General features: G+C 45.2%; 1 protein-coding gene across 1 annotated transcript; it reads left to right on the forward strand.

The window, feature by feature from the left end:
• Positions 1-3,084: 3,084 nt before the first annotated feature.
• Positions 3,085-13,932, forward strand: SNRPB (small nuclear ribonucleoprotein polypeptides B and B1). Its single transcript, XM_040330263.1, has 7 exons — positions 3,085-3,212; positions 9,997-10,148; positions 10,232-10,343; positions 11,986-12,138; positions 12,595-12,733; positions 12,895-13,020; positions 13,766-13,932. The coding sequence occupies exons 1-7, from the start codon at positions 3,210-3,212 to the stop codon at positions 13,801-13,803; spliced, it is 723 nt and encodes a 240-aa protein (XP_040186197.1). The 5' UTR covers positions 3,085-3,209; the 3' UTR covers positions 13,804-13,932.
• Positions 13,933-16,124: the final 2,192 nt, after the last annotated feature.

Consider the following 16,124-nt stretch of genomic DNA (forward strand, 5'->3'; position numbering starts at 1 on the left):
CATAGCTGCTGGTATTATTAACATCTTGTTTTCGCTTGTGTGCAGATTTATATACATATGTATTTGTAGGCACTATTTCAAATTTAGGGGATGTCTGGGCCAATAGTTGGGCCCAGACCCGTTGAATTGTGTATACATTTGCCTCTGTTCTGGCTGTGGTACTGCCTGGTAGTATTTTTCCCATGTTGCCTGTGGGTGGCGTTGCCACTTCAGGCCCATGTTGGAACGCAGGTGTACCATGGTGTATTGGGTGTCCATCCTCGGCAGCAGTACAGTGGGAGTGGTGCCCCGCTGTGCATGCTGGGAGGGGATACTTAATGAGCAGACGCTGTTTTTCGGGGTCATTCGTCTCGTGGCCCTCCTGGGTGGGTGTGTGTGCGATTTCAGTTTCGGGGCCACGTTGGTCTGAGGCTGAGTTCCTGTCAAGTAGGCCCAGTTATCCTGGCTGGGGCCTATGCGTTGGAGGTGATCCTGTGCTGTCTGTGCTGCTGGAGGATACCACTCAATGAAGGAAGCCAGGGAAGGACCTGTCCCAGAAAGGACCGAGCGGAAGGCTGGTACTTCGGGAGAGGCCTGGTAACTTATTGAAGGATGCACCGTAACCTACAACACCTTACAGTCCGCCGGATTGGCTTAAAGGCTCTTTGGCTGTAAGGCAGGAAGTTCGGGACTTTAAATCCTGTGGCAGAGGATTCCTGAATATCCATTCTGTGTTCTCAGACGGTCTGTGGCAGAGACTGTTTCCTATACTGTCCGTGCATCAATCCGGCTGCTAGGCCACGTGAGAGGGGTCTATCCGGGTGAGCAATACCCACTCAGAATTGAGTGGCGAATATTGAACTGTACGTCACGAGTTGCCGAAAGAAGCCGAACGTCGGTGCGCAGACGCCGTATAGAGCCGCACCGACGTTCGGCTTCTTTCGGCAACTCGTGACGCGAAATATGCGACGGTCGGAAGCCTGTCAATCAGATAGGAACGCCCAGTCCCGCAGACGACAAGCGGCGGCGAAAATACGGTATGTACGGGAAAAAAAAAAAAAACAGCCGATTGTCATTAGGACAACTCGGCTGAATGTAATGTTAAAAATGTCTTTTTGGGTGAACCCCCACTTTAAAGTAGGGGGTCACCCATAATCATTTGTTTATCTTCATTTATCTCATATGTTCAACATTATTTTTGTATTCCAGAAACATAATGGAATTAGGTTGCTGCAGATAGTACTTCTTTTTTACTTTTGTTTTGTTAATATGAAACCTGTCCTACCCCACCCAATACAATGCATCCAGGACAATAGTAGACAATAGTAGACAATGTATTTAATGGGTGTCCACTAGAACTGTAAGGGCTTGTTTACATCAGCCCCGTTGGTCATAAAGCCTTGCTTTGCATAGCCATAGGGCCTCTTCACAACAATGTGCTGGGTTGGTGTGTGTTGCACATTTCATCACATTGTAGTGTTCTACAACATACAAAAATGAAATGCTGTGCATAGAGTTGAATGAAATATTATTTAAAGAGGATCTTTGCCCTGTAAACAAAAAATTAAAAAGTCAGCAACTACAAATACTGTAGCTGCTGACTTTTAAAAAACACACACTAATGCCGCGAACACAAGACCGTTTTTTTCGTCTGAATAATTCTGATGGGTTTTTCCGACAGAATTCCGCTCAAGCTGTCTTGCATACACACGGACACACCAAATTCCGTCCGTGCCTCAGAAAGGAAGAGTTCCTGCACCTATTGTCTGAGAAAAAAAGCCCTATATATATATATATATATATATATATATATATATATATATATATATATATATATACACACACACCCTCTAAATAAATGTAAGCATTTTAAAATGTAGTATAGGAAGTGGATGGTGTCAGTTTTTTACTTTTTTTTTTACTTTTATTATTTTATTTTTGTATTCTTTTTTACAATTTAATTTATATATTTTATTATTTTTTCATTTTTTTTTTTAGAAGCTTTGTGAGAATCTGTGCTGCACGAACCGGGTTATTAGGGTGTGCCCATGCACACCCAGCAAACGCCTATGGACCATGGGTTTTTAATAGGATTTCTGTCATTTTTCATGTTGTCTGTAAAAAATTGTGCTCTGTAAATTTCTCATGTTTTGTCATTAAAAAAAAAATGTCACGAGAGGTTGGCAACACTGGGGTAGATTCAGAGAGCAATTACGCTGGCGTATCCATAGATACGCCGCGTAATTGCTAAGTTGCGCCGTCGTATCCACTTTCTGTATTCAGAAAGCTAGATACGCCGACTTTAGCCTAAGATACGACTGGCATAAGTCTCTTACGCCGTTGTATCTTAGGGTGCATTCTGCCGCTGGCCGCTAGGGGCGCTTCCGTTGTTGTCGGCGTAGAATATGCTAATTTCCTAGATACGCCGATTCACAAACGTATGTGCGCCCTGCGTTCGTTTTTTACGTGGTTTGCGTTAAGGCCTTTTCGGTGTAACATTGTTCCTGCTATTAGGAGGCGCAGCCAATGTTAAGTATCGACGTCGTTCCCGCTTCGAAATTTGAATTTTTTACGTTGTTTGCGTAAGTCGTTCGCGAATAGGGCTGGACGTAATTTACGTTTACGTCGAAAACAATACGTCATTACGCCGTACTTGGAAGCAATGCACACTGGGATGTGTACACGGACGGCGCATGCGCCGTTCGTAAATCACGTCAGGTCATCACATATTAACATAAAACACGCCCCCCCCTTTCCCCATTTGAATTACGCGCGCTTACGCCGGCCCCATTTACACTACGCCGCCGCGACTTACGGAGCAAGTGCTTTGTGAATACTGCACTTGCTCCTGTAAGTTGCGGAGGCGTAGCGTAAATACACTACGCTGCGCCGCCGTAACTTTAGGCGGAGATACCTGAATCTACCCCACTGATTGGAAAAGCCCCCAGCACAGTGAGAGCCAAACCAAATCTTGTTATACGGTCCTGCTAGTCTTCCCTCCTTGTACATCTATAGTCTGTGCACCAGGGGTCGCTATATACATCAGCCAGCAGTAGACGGTGCATTACAAAACTTTCTATTGTTCCGTTGTGAAACGCAGGTTGTACGCGTCGTTTCCGGTTTCACACAGCGCTTCCGGTATAAAGAGCGCCTAAGGAGGGAGAGACTCCTGGTGCAATTTTTTTCATTCCCTGAATCCGTCGCGTATCCGCGGCATCCGACCAGCAGCCATGGTAAGTGCGGGAGAGGGGGACTTGGCGGGGTGAGGGGAGGCGGCCGAGACCGGTATTGGTGGGGGGTTTCTATTGTAAGGAGGTGGCGGGAGACGTGGAGCGCTCCTGTGTGTATGTGAGGGGGGTGGTGGGCTCCGGTATTGTGTGTGTGAGGAGGAACCCTCTGACTCGATGAGGGGCGCCTCTATCTGGGTGCTCACCAGACCATGCTTGCCTAGTAATGGTTGTATTGTTGGGCTCCAATGAGGGAAATCCAGAATAAGAGTGTCAGCTCCTCTGCCTTGTCCCGCCCTCAGGACACTGTTTGGCCTCCATGCGCACACTTTGTTTGGATTTCCCCTCCTGCACACCCTTTGCTTCAGGCGCAATGTTAAAATCCACCTAGAGCTGCCTGTTTAGGTGCATGAAGTGTTTGGCCATTCATTCTTTCCATTGCCCAGTGTATTAACTTGTTCTGGCCATTGGGATGAATGGGTCCCAAACGTGCTTTGTGTCCCCCCTCCCCCAAGCCTGGGTTCACCCTAAGGCTCCATTCACACCTAGGCAGACAAATTCGCGGCGTTTTGTCGCCGCAAATCGCTGTACAAATAGCAGCATTTTGTACCGCGATTTGCGGCGACAAAACGCTGGTATTGTCCGCCTAGATGTGCCCCAGATTGACCCCCTCTATGGAGATGGTTCCCATCTCCTAGCCGAAAGCTGCCTGAAAAAAAGGTCCGGGACCTTTTTGCCGGCGTGGAGATGTGAACCATCTCCATAGAGGGACATGTGTTTTCATCCCTCTGGCGGCAGCAGTGTAGCACTACAGGCGTAAAAACGCCTAGATGTGAATGGGGGCTAAGGCTGCATTCACACGAGCGTTTTGTTGCCTGAAACGTGACGCTCAAACGCGAGAGGGGGGAAAAAATACATTATTCCCTATGGAGATGGTTCACATCCCCACTCCAAAACGCCTTACGCGCAACGCCTGAGGCTGCATTCACACCTCGGCGTACTGAATCGCGGCGTTTTGTCCCGCGAATTGGGGCGGCAAATAGCGGCGTTTTGTACCGCGATTCGCGGCGACAAAACGCTGCGATTGTGAATGCAGCCTCACCCCCTCTATGGAGATGGTTCACATCTCCTATGCCGAACGCCAAAAGACGCCTGAAAAAAAGGTCCGGGACCTTTTTGCAGGCGTCCGGCGTGGAGATGTGAACCATCTCCATAGCCGACCATGTAAAATCATCCCCCCAGCGTATGAGGGGCGGCTGCGGCGCCGCGCTTCAGGCGTATATACGCCTAGGTGTGAATGCAGCCTTAAGCTCAAACAAGTTCCGGACCCTTTTTTGTTGCGCGTATCGGGCTTTTTGAGCGTTTACATTTCCCATAGAAAGTAATGGAAACGCTTGATTCAAGCGACTAGCGCGACAACGAGCGTTTGCTACAGGCGTTTCGTTGCTTTAATCAATAGAACATTTCACCCAGGCAGAAGATAAAAAAAAATTGTACCAACATAGCAATAAGTGATGTAAAGATGATGATTTTTCCTATTGGCTAAAATAAAAAAACGTCGGACGCTGTATGCAAATAAGCATAAATACACGCGACAAAACGCCGGAAAAACGACCGAACGACCTACGCTCAGGTGTGAATGTTGTAAACAGACATTGCATTGCTATACAGATCACATGCAATGTCTGTCCAATGCAAATTCGGCCATATGGTTTGTATGGCTGACCTCGCATTGCATTTGCACAAAAATGCTGCAGGAACTTTGTCCCCCCCCCCCTCCCCCTATGTGATCTGATTCCTGCACCATTTCAGTTTTCACTGCAAACTGATCTGAGGGTGCAAATCGCATGCGATGTCCGTGCAATTTGATTTTAGCCATACAGATAATATGACATCGCAGCGCATTCAGGCCAAACACGCACAGGACTTATTTTCTTTGGTCCGCACCAGAATCGCATCGCTTGAATGCTCACACCGCATTCAGACCAAACACACACGGGACCCCCCCTTTTTTTTTGGTCAGAATGCTCACACCTATGCGATCCAATTCATGTCTGAACTGATAGTTCGCAGTGCGATATGCTAGCTGGAATATGGGAGGGGGGGGGGGGGCAAGTGTTGTATTACACTCCCCAGCAGTTCGCATATGTGCAATGCCTGAACCTGCAGTGGAATAGCGGGGTTCTCGCATCGCGCTAGTGCGAACCCAGCCTGAGGGAGATGCAGAAACCTGCACTGGAATCGTGTTGGTTCCCACATCACTATAGTGTCGGTTCGCACTGCTGCGATGCAGAAACCCTGTGAATCCACTGAGGTCTCCTGGAGGCAGTTCACACTTCCCTTATGTGAACTGCTATTGGTGTCAAAAAGTGCAAATTTTTGGAGTATGGCTTCATTTAAAGAACGTACCGTATTTATCAGTATTGCGCGCTCCGGCATGTAGCGCGCACCCCTAATGTTGACCCTAAAATCCTGTAAAAAAACATTTTATTACATATTACTACTTACAGTGGTGCAGTGAGTAGCACTTTCGCCTAGCAGCAAAAGGGTCGCTGGTTTGAATCCCGACCACGACACCATCTGCCTGGAGTTTGCATGTTCTCCCTGTGCATGCGTGGGTTTCCTCCGGGTACTCCGGTTTCCTCCCACACTCCAAAGACATGCTGGTAGGTAAATTGGATCTTGTCCAAATTGGCCCAGTATATCTGTGTGTATGACTGTGTGTCCCAATGCGTGTCACTATCCTACAGGGTAAAATGACTGCACCAGCCAAGCAGACTCTGGCTGGAAAAAGCGCCCAGAGGCGATTCAGTTCGCATGAGTTGCGCTATACAAGTCATTCATTCACAGTTTTGGTGTCTTGCCCGGCGTCCATCATCGGCCTCGTCCGGTCCGTCTGTGGCCTCAGTGGTGTCCTCCTGGCTTATCCCGCGCTGTCTCCGTGTCGAATCCCCGCGCTCAGTTTGAAGCCTCCGCCGACATATACCGAGCGCAGTACACTCGGGTATATTCCGCCACGCTCGACTTCTCGCGCATAAACGTCAGAGCGTGACTACGAGCAAAGCCGAGCCTGACCGAGTGTACTGCGCTCGGTGTATGTCGGTGCGGGTATCGGCGTATATCGCGCACCCACAATTTTACCCTGAATTTCAGGGCAAAAAGTGCGCAGTATACGCCGATAAATACGGTAATAACAATTGGCAGCGTACCATCATCCAAATTACTTAAGTAGAACAAGGAGAGTGGGAACAGGGGAGTAGTAACTTCAGCCACTACTCCCCTGTCCCCACTCTCCCCTTGTTCTACTGGTGTCAAAAATTAATGACGCCCCCATATCTGATCGCAGTGTGATCTGCAAATTCAGACAGGATTTGGATTGCATGACTGTGACCCATGCAATCAGATTTTGGTCCAGATGTGAATTCAGCCATACTACCTATATGGCTGAATTCGCATCGCAAAATGTGAACCAGCCCTGAATGTGTTTTTTTTTTTTCTTCCCCCCCCCCCCCCCTCAGCCTCTAAATACCCATGTGCAAGGGACTATTTATAGGGGTAGTTAGAGGCAGAAAAGTCAAATGCCTCCAATAGTTGTAATTTTATTGCACTTTTTGCATGTGACCTCTGGCGTTTTGTTTTTCTAAAGGGCAGTTCACACCAGACGCAGTTCCGTACAGTTGTGTTTTTTCTGCACTAAAAATGCACGCACAGTGTTTTCCATGTATTCCAATGGCTCTAGTTCACACCATGCAGTCAGAAGCTGACTGCATGGTGTGAACTAGAGCCATTGGAATACATGGAAAATGCTGTTTTTAGTGCAGAAAAAAAGCACATGGTAGTAACTACATCTGGTGTAAACAAAAATCATTTATTTTTCCTGAGTTGGGGTAGTCTATGTATGCATGGGAGAGACCAAAGATTGTAAGCTCCTTGAGAGCAGGTGTCCTTCCGAGAATTGTCCCCTGGCCGATTTTGCCAGCTCTATCCTGCGCAGCGGACCTATGGAAATTGCCTAACCTCAATACACCTCTCAATCGCCTGGACACGGCGCATTGAGCAAAATATTGTGCCACATGCTGCCGATGCTTGCCCCCACTCTGCAAGGGGGCGTGTATATTACAATTATATCGTGTAAGGGGCGGATGTCAGTCGCCCATCAACAGTGCAAAACTCGCCCTTTTCATACACCCGTCCCCCTTGCAGACAATATAATGATGCTCACGCCACGCCTCCCATGTCTTGTGTATTACTATTATATCGTCTGATGGGGGCGGGTGTATGAAAAGTAGGGCGAGTTTTGCACGGTTGATGGGCGACTCTGTGACATCCGCCCCTTACACGATATAATTTTAATATACACGCCCCCCTTGCAGAGTGGAGCGTGTGGCATTGACTGTCACTATGCCCTGTTCATTGCATAGTCTACAGCTCATGCCCAGTTCGGTAATTTTCGGAGCTAGAGCGCTGCGCCTGCTTAGTCCAGGGCGGGCATAATCTGCCGGGGGGAGGGGGGGACACATCTTGGCAGAACACCGGCATGGAGGTGGAAGTGAAGCAAAGTAACCTCCTGCTCTCAGGTATGATGCCTACAAATGGGACAGAATTTCTTCTTGACTAGTTCTCCAGGAATAACGCACAAACGTCTTGTTACCCTCTCAGCACTGGATAACCTATAGCATTCTACAAAACACTAAAAGCGAGTGCCCCAAACTAGTGGCATTATAATTACATTTTTAATAAACTTTAACAAGTGAATACTAAGGCTGCATTCACACCTAATCGCAGCGTTTTGTCCCGCGAATTGCGGCGACAAATTGCGGCGTTGTGTACCGTGATTTGCGGGCGACAAAACGCCGTGATTTTAACCCCCAGGTCCACATCTCCTATGCTGAAGCCGCCTGGGAAAAAAAGGGGTCCGGAAATTGTTTTGAGCTTCAGGCGTACGGCGTTTCGGCGTGGAGATGTGAACCATCTCCATAGAGGGCAATGTAAAATCACCCCTCCAGCGTATTAGGGGCTGCTGCGGCGTCGCGCTTCACGTGTGAATGGAGCCTTACAAAGGACACTTTCATACTGATTTATAGTAAACACATATACACGGTTACTTTGTTTGGCAGTGCTTTTTTATTTTTTCACAGGGTATATGACTAAAAGTGACCATGTATGTGTTATGTTTTCTATGCAGTTCAATAGGGAGGTGTTTTTGGTGTCGCCCCGCACCAAAAATGCAAGCAGGATTTTACTAACACAGTCAACCCATAACAGATCAGTGAAAAGGGGTTTCATAGGATTACATGGTCGCACACTTTCTTCACTTTTTTATTTTTTAAATGTAAAAGCTGAAGAAAAACAGATCAGTGTAAAATCGGCCAAATGCATGTCATGCACAACTGTATCTTTAGATAAGCTTGAGACTGTCTCCAAATTCAGTTCTCGGCTAAAGGGAAGACCTCATCGTGTCCAAAAATGGCTAAATGCATTTTGAGGGTGAAGCCCTCTTCCTCAGAGCCAAATGTTTCCACCACAAGCTGGGTTCCACATCACCATCTTTGTGTCACTGGGAGCCAGCTGTCTTCTGGGTCTTGCAGCCAGTGCCCTCTCTTACTGCAGATGGTCCATAATGCCTCAGATCGTGCATGCGCAGCAGTGACGTCGCTCGAGCTAATCCGCTGGCGTGGTATCAAAACATGTGCAGGATGCCAGAGGCATTATCCAGCTATCGGCAAAGCGTCTGATTCTGCCTCTGTGGATTTTGGTTGTTTTGCAGGATGGTGGAAGTTGCGTGTGTAACCGATTTCCACCGTCTTCAGCCTGTGAAGTCTTGCTAATGCGCAGAGCAAGGTAGAATCTGACAATGAGATTCTCATTGCGTGCTTTGCTGATCATTGAATGCCTCCGATCTGCGCATGCAGTTTTGACATTGCGCCAGCTCATCTGCAGATGAGCTAAAGTGACGTCGCTACTGTGCATGCGCAGATCGTCTGAGGCATTGTCCAATCTGCAGTAATTGACAGAACACGACCCCCTGATCAGCCAGAGGGTTGAAGTTGATGCCTCATGAGATGTGGTGTGCACGTCCCAGGAGGCACTTAAAATTCATCCCCCCTTAGGTGAGAATGAAAGGGGGCTAGGCTGTAGTAAACAAACAAATGCAGCCATTTTACATTGGGAAGGGGGTGTTGTGGTTGCAAAGTACATTTCCTGAAGGACTGCGTTAATTGATCCTAAGTGTAACCCTAGACCTGAAATTCCACATGTGTGAAGGAGGCTGTTGTGGTGGGTTAGGGAGGCAGGCGGTGCTATGACATTTGAGCAGAAATCTTCTGGTACCTTCTGTACTGCATCAGTCTTGGTTTGTGATGACCTGTGATACAAATTATTTTTAGGAAACTGACGGCATTACAAAAAGCCTCAATGTCAGGGGCCGTTTCTGACTTCATCAATGGGGCTTACAGTTCCAAAAAATAGCTTTAGTGTCTGCAGTGCAAGACAGAACACATTTCAGATTGTCATTTAAAAGTTCTTCTGGACTGACTTCATGGGCCCATTTTCACTAGAAACTGCATGTGAATTGAAAGATTGTCCCTGTGCAATTCACATGCAGTGCGATTTCAGCCCATTCATTTTGATAGTGTTGTCTTGGGTCTATCACATGGATCCTGACCTACTGGGTGGTAAGTGTTCCTTCCCAGCTGCATGCCTAAGTAAACAAGGTAGAAAATTGGTATCTACATGCTAAGCAAAAATAATGGATGCACAAAGTAATAAGGCTTTCTATATTTTCTTTCAGACGGTGGGGAAAAGCAGCAAGATGCTGCAGCACATTGACTTCAGAATGCGTTGCATTCTGCAAGATGGTCGCATCTTCATTGGAACCTTCAAAGCATTCGACAAGCATATGAATCTTATACTGTGTGATTGTGATGAGTTTAGAAAGATCAAGTAAGTGTTGGGTTTGCTCTGTAGTGATCAAACTTTTATTATAATTTTATTTTTTTGCACTTGCTAATGTCCTTTTTCCCTAGGCCCAAGAACTCTAAACAACCAGAACGGGAAGAGAAAAGGGTACTAGGGTTGGTTTTATTACGTGGGGAGAACTTGGTATCCATGACAGTAGAAGGCCCACCTCCAAAAGATGTAAGTAGAGTTTCCTTTGTTCTACATCATTTTCAACTGTTTAGTGCAATTCTGCCTTTTATGAAACATAACACCAGTATTGTTAAAATTGGCTGGCAAGTATCTAAACTTCACATTCGCTTACTGCGGAAACCTCATACTACGATACTACGGAGGGAGGAAACCGCTTTTAACCAATCAGGAGGCTTTACTGAATTGGAGTGCTGCCAATCTAGATGCAGAGTAGTTGTCAATATACAATTTTATTTTTTTTCCTTTTTAGTCATAGGCTGGAGTGGGTCATATAGCAGAAAATTGCTCATAACAGGTGCCTGCTCATAATTGCAAAACAAAGGGGCAGTCATTTGCATATGTAGCCTAATGTTGTAACCAATTGGCTTCTAACTTCAGCTTGTTCTTAAATTGAGCATTTACAATAAAAACCTAAAAGCTGATTGGTTACTATGCACAGCTGCCTGTCTGCTTTTTGCCTGGGTAAAGTAGATAACTTGCTTTGGTACATAAATGCCGTGTCTGCAATGACCGCATGCATTGATTCTTTGCTGGTGTGTATATTAAAATCACTTAATGACGGTAAGGATTTGCCCATCGGTGATCAGGCCACTTTTTGAGATGCAGCACTGCGCCACTTGGTTGTGCGACACTGTAATAACATAAAAAATTGACTTTTCCCACAAATGGCTTTCTTTTGGCATTTGATAATTTTTCTCACTATAAACGGCAACAATTTTGACAACTATTTTTCTATAGCAAATCCCAGAAAATGTAAACAAATTTCTACAGTTTAGGCCAATATATTCTACATATATTTGGTAAAGATCACAATAAGCGTATGTTTTGTGCAAAAGTTATAGCGTCTACAAAATGGGATGGGGTGTTGGTTTTTTTTTTTTTTAAACTAGACAACCAATTGCTGTTCATAATCTTTAGGCTCTTTCCCCCCTGACAGAACAGAGATCTGTCTTTACATTGATCTCTGTTCTGTCAGGGGTGATTGTGGGCTGCGCACATAAAGCTCCGGCGGCATGCAGCAGACACGCCATGACAGCAATTCGCCCAGGAGAACCAACTGCAGCTACTGCTCCTTAAGTGGTTAATCCTCTTGCTGGCCTTTTTTTTGTGCACAATGTTAAAACATTTCAGCCCTAAAGATGGCTTTAAAGTGCACTTTGTCATATGTTGGTGCAATTATATTTTCAGTAAAAATACTGCACTTGTAACAAAAAGCCATGTTATAAATGTAATGCATTAGGATAGGACTCAAGTTGTATAAATGGTCCTAGTGGCTCTTCTGTGCCAATGGGGGGTGAGATATTTTGAGTTTAAACTGTCTTGGGCACAAGAACATCCATATTCTCACTGCTAAACCTTGGACTAGTATTGCCTAGGCAGTATGTGTAGTATTTGTTTTTCAAAGTATTACTAAAGACAAAACTTTTATAGGTGGAGATAAATTGCAAAACCCTATAGATCTACTTCAAATGCACTGCTCTTATGATTGGGGCCTACACACCACCATGACTAATGTGCTCCTTTGAAATGATTAAGTGTTGCACATATATTCCCCCAAGCTATGTGAACTGAATATTTGATTAACTTGACAGAGCTAGGACTAGAGCAAACATTTGACTTTCTCTTGCAGACTGGCATTGCTAGAGTACCATTGGCAGGAGCGGCTGGAGGACCCGGAGTCGGAAGAGCAGCTGGTAGAGGTGTGCCAGCTGGTGCTCCTATGCCACAAGCCCCTGCTGGCTTGGCAGGCCCCGTCAGAGGTGTGGGAGGACCATCTCAGCAGGTAAACTATCACATGATTCCCAAGGATGCAAACTGCATGTAAACACATGATATGCTTTCTATAGTCCTTTAACAATATTCTCAAAAGCACTGCTTGTGTTTCATTCCACTCAACAGAACAATCTGTATAACATGGCAGTCCTGCAGTAGAGCTAGGGTTCCCCCACTGTCCTTATCGCTCACTCTACCTCGAGGCCTCTGGCTTATGTATGTTGCATTTTTGTAAGGTGGACTCTACTACTGCCCTACATTTACGAGCCCCTTTTACTTATTGATGCTGCATTGACTTTACTGTTTTGTATGCAATTTTGGAATACTTATTACACCAGTTGTCTCTCCCTTGACGTTTGCTGGATGTCGTCCTGTAATTTTCTGATACTGTTTATACCTGTACAGGTTTGTATTTTGGAAAACTTCAATCTGACTTATTGAAGGTGAAATTGTTTTGTCATTGCAGGTGATGACGCCTCAGAGCCGTGGCAATGTTGCCGCTGCAGCAGCCGCCACAGCTAGTATCGCTGGGGCCCCAACACAGTATGCTGCTGGAGGACGTGGAGGTCCACCGCCACCAATGGGTCGTGGAGCACCCCCACCAGGTATGAATAATTGTCTCTTGCTGTGCTAGACTGGATCTGTGATGAGAAGCCTGGTTCTGATTCTTTTGATGAATCCTTGCAGGATTACCCTGAGATCTAGGCTTGACTCATGTACTAAGCGATGTCTGATTTGCCCATTACTGACTGTCTTGTTTATGTAGGCATGATGGGCCCACCTCCAGGCATGAGGCCACCCATGGGTCCACCAATGGGCATGCCCCCAGGCAGAGGAGGACCAATGGGAATGCCACCACCTAATATGAGACCGCCACCACCTGGAATGAGAGGTAAGGAGTTTGGGTGCTTTCCCAATCAAAATGAAACCAACATGGCTTTATAGGCTTTTTTTCTGCATTAAAATACACAAATAAAATATTTAACGTGCCAAACATTTTAAACGTGGGTTACTATCTGTCAAGTTAAATTGTAAAAAGTCCCATGTACATGAAGCCTAAGTAATAGCTGTAGTTGCTTCATGTGTTCTAATGTTGGGGTTGCCACACATGAGCAGGTGCAATGGCACTGCCTTAAAAGCAAAAATATTGCATGGCAATAAGCTTTTTTTTTTTCCTCAATCCTGTGGCATTATCTGTCAAATGACCCATTTAACTGATCCAGGGCTTATGGGTCAGGTTTGAAGGAGGACATCTAGGGAGAAACCTAGCATTTTATGAGCATGTATGTCACTACTTGATACCATAATTGCATTTGGATCTACCAGATTGTGGTGATAGCTTTGGAGATCCCATTGTTATAGTGACAATTGCAATCAGTAAGTAACAAATTCTGTTACAGCAGCACCTGGGTTTAGGTAGTGGACAGCTAGAACTTTGGGCTTTTTATTGTGGTCTGTGTCCCTATTGAAGTTCTCTTCATGTCTTGTGAAACCATTATCCCTGTAGCAGTAGGTAAGGGTAAAAGGGTTTGGGGCCATCTACGAAAGTGAGCTGACAGCGCTGTTTTTTTTTTTTTTGTTTTTTTTTCTTTGAGTGGAAGTAGTTGCGCTAAAAAAAAAAATGTCTTATTTTACAGGTCCTCCACCGCCAGGCATGAGGCCAACCAGGCCATGATCCAAGCTGCCTAAAGACTTCACTTGTACATCTGGTGTTCCTCATTTGCTCTTGTCATGGGACTGTTGTAGTTAAATGTTTTGTAACCTTTTTCTTTGTAAATTTTTAATAAAGTAAAAAAACTCACTCTTTTGTCAGCTGAAATGCTAATTTAGCCTTCTTGTTCCGCATTAAAGCGGGGGAGGGTGAGGTCCACTGTGTCCTTTCTGACTTAATGAGGGGGCTACACTATCTTTCCGTGTTGTGGGGTTCCTTCCTGAAGTTCACCAGTGATTGTAGGCCATGCTTGGCTAGTAGTAATAGTTGTGGTGTTGGCTCCTATGAGGAAAATCAAGATTAAGTGTTGGCTCTTCTGCCATGCACCCAGGACACAGTTTGGTCTCACGCATGCACTTTTATTCCTCTCCTCCTGGACACCCTTGGCTCCAAGAATGGAAAACTCTCCTGCCTCAACATGCATGTGCAAGGGCCTATTTGCAGGGGTGTTTAGAGGCAGATAGTAAAACGCCTCCTATAGTGTGAGTCCAAAGGTTGTAAGCTCTTTGAGGGCAGGCACACAAACATCTTGTTGCCCTCTCAGCGCTGGATATCCTTCCAACATACTAAACGCCAAAAGCGAGCGCACCAACCTAGTGGTATTTATTAAAAACAAGTTAATGCTCACAAAAGGGCACTTTCACACTGATCTGTAGCAATGCATACATCTTTAGGGCACTTTCACTCTGGGGCTTTAGGTGTTGGCAGTAAAGTGTGGTGTGTGTGTGTATATACTGCTCCTAAAGAGATAGATAGATATCTATCTATCTCTATCTCTATCTAATATCTATTAAAAATTGCCCCCCCTGTTTTTGCCTCGTTGGCTGCATTTTTGGTGTTGCCCCAAACAAATATTGCAAGCAAGATTTTACTAAACGCAGCCAACCTGCAACAGATCGGTGAAAAAGGGGTTCCATAGGATTACATGTAGCTGGCCAGCTAGAACCTGTCCTAGGTCACTAATATAACCTAAATGTAGTGCACATGTTTATGAGACAAAAGCAGTTGTTCACTGATTTTATGCTTGGATGTCATAAATAACGGTTGTATATTGTGTTCACAGAAGCAAAAGAAAAAAATATGCCTTTAAGAATCATTTATTTATGACGGTAAAGGTAAGCTCAATAATACAGTAGAATGTATACCAGAAAGTATAGTTAAGTCTTTGACTCAGTCTTAACTAATCACAGCCAACCTTGCATCCATTCTGTCTGGGGAAATTCCCCAGCACACTGGCTGGAAAATCATTCCACCACAGAACACACACAGATCCAGAGTCCAGTTTTATGGAAGGAAGGGGCCAAATGTATTTCACACAGTTATATATGTTCCTGTTGTAAATGTGATTAGAACTGTATACTGAACTAGTTATGTGTTTACTTGTAGTTCCACCAAACCTTCCTAACCAAATTAAACCAGATCTAATTCACGAACAAACTTTCATCAAACCAAGTTGCAAACCAGTTATACCTTTCAGAGAAACTAGAGAATGCTGTAATAACTTAAAGTAAATACTGAAGGAAATATATCCACCATTTTATGTTAAATTACAAGATTGAATATTTGAACTGCCATTTTTGTTATACTTTATTCAACACATGTTGTACATGGACTGTCTGCTGCAAAGCAGCAGTGTTGCATATGAAGAAAAGTGAAGTTAATGAAGTTATTTTAAGCATTTGGTGTGCTCTTTAAACCTACTGCTTCAATGGAATGGCGCTAGAGGTATTTCAGAGTAATAGTCTTGTTGGACTGAAAGGTCAGATCACAATTCTTCTAATGCCACAGCGCATAAGGCACTTCATAGTGCTGCGCCTGCCACATTACATAGTTGCCCATTTTCCGTACATAACTTCATGCTTTTGGTACATAAATTCTGTTTTACAATGACCACATCCATTGATTTGATGCTGGCATGTATAAAAAAAAATCAATCTTTAACCACTTAAGGCAGGGCTCAACAAAATCTGGGCTTTGCGGCCTCAATTACCAGCCGTCGCATTCCCTCCACGATCGCGTGGGAGCGCACGGAGGCACAGGATCCTGTGTCTCCGTGCGATCGCATGGCGGGCCCACAAAGGCCAGTAATTGAGGCCGCAGCTTTGCAGCCTCGTGAAGGCCCAAACTTCCTTCTGTGACCTGGCGCCATATGGTGATGGCCGTTGGTAAAACAGCAGTTCTTAAAGTGTTTTTTCACTGCCATCTCCTTCCCTCTAACTAGAACCCCCCCTAACATTATATATTTTTATTCTAGCACCCTGGAGAATAAAATGGCAATTGTTGCA

The sequence above is a fragment of the Rana temporaria genome, chromosome 12 (genome assembly GCF_905171775.1).
Source record: "Rana temporaria chromosome 12, aRanTem1.1, whole genome shotgun sequence".
NCBI classification, from domain to species: domain Eukaryota; kingdom Metazoa; phylum Chordata; class Amphibia; order Anura; family Ranidae; genus Rana; species Rana temporaria.

Excerpts from the sequence above, each read along its gene's own strand:
- SNRPB (XM_040330263.1), top strand. Across the intron at positions 10,344-11,985 it reads AAGGCCCACCTCCAAAAGAT|ACTGGCATTGCTAGAGTACC; the intron begins GTAAGTAGAGTT and ends TTTCTCTTGCAG. Across the intron at positions 12,734-12,894 it reads TCGTGGAGCACCCCCACCAG|GCATGATGGGCCCACCTCCA; the intron begins GTATGAATAATT and ends TTGTTTATGTAG.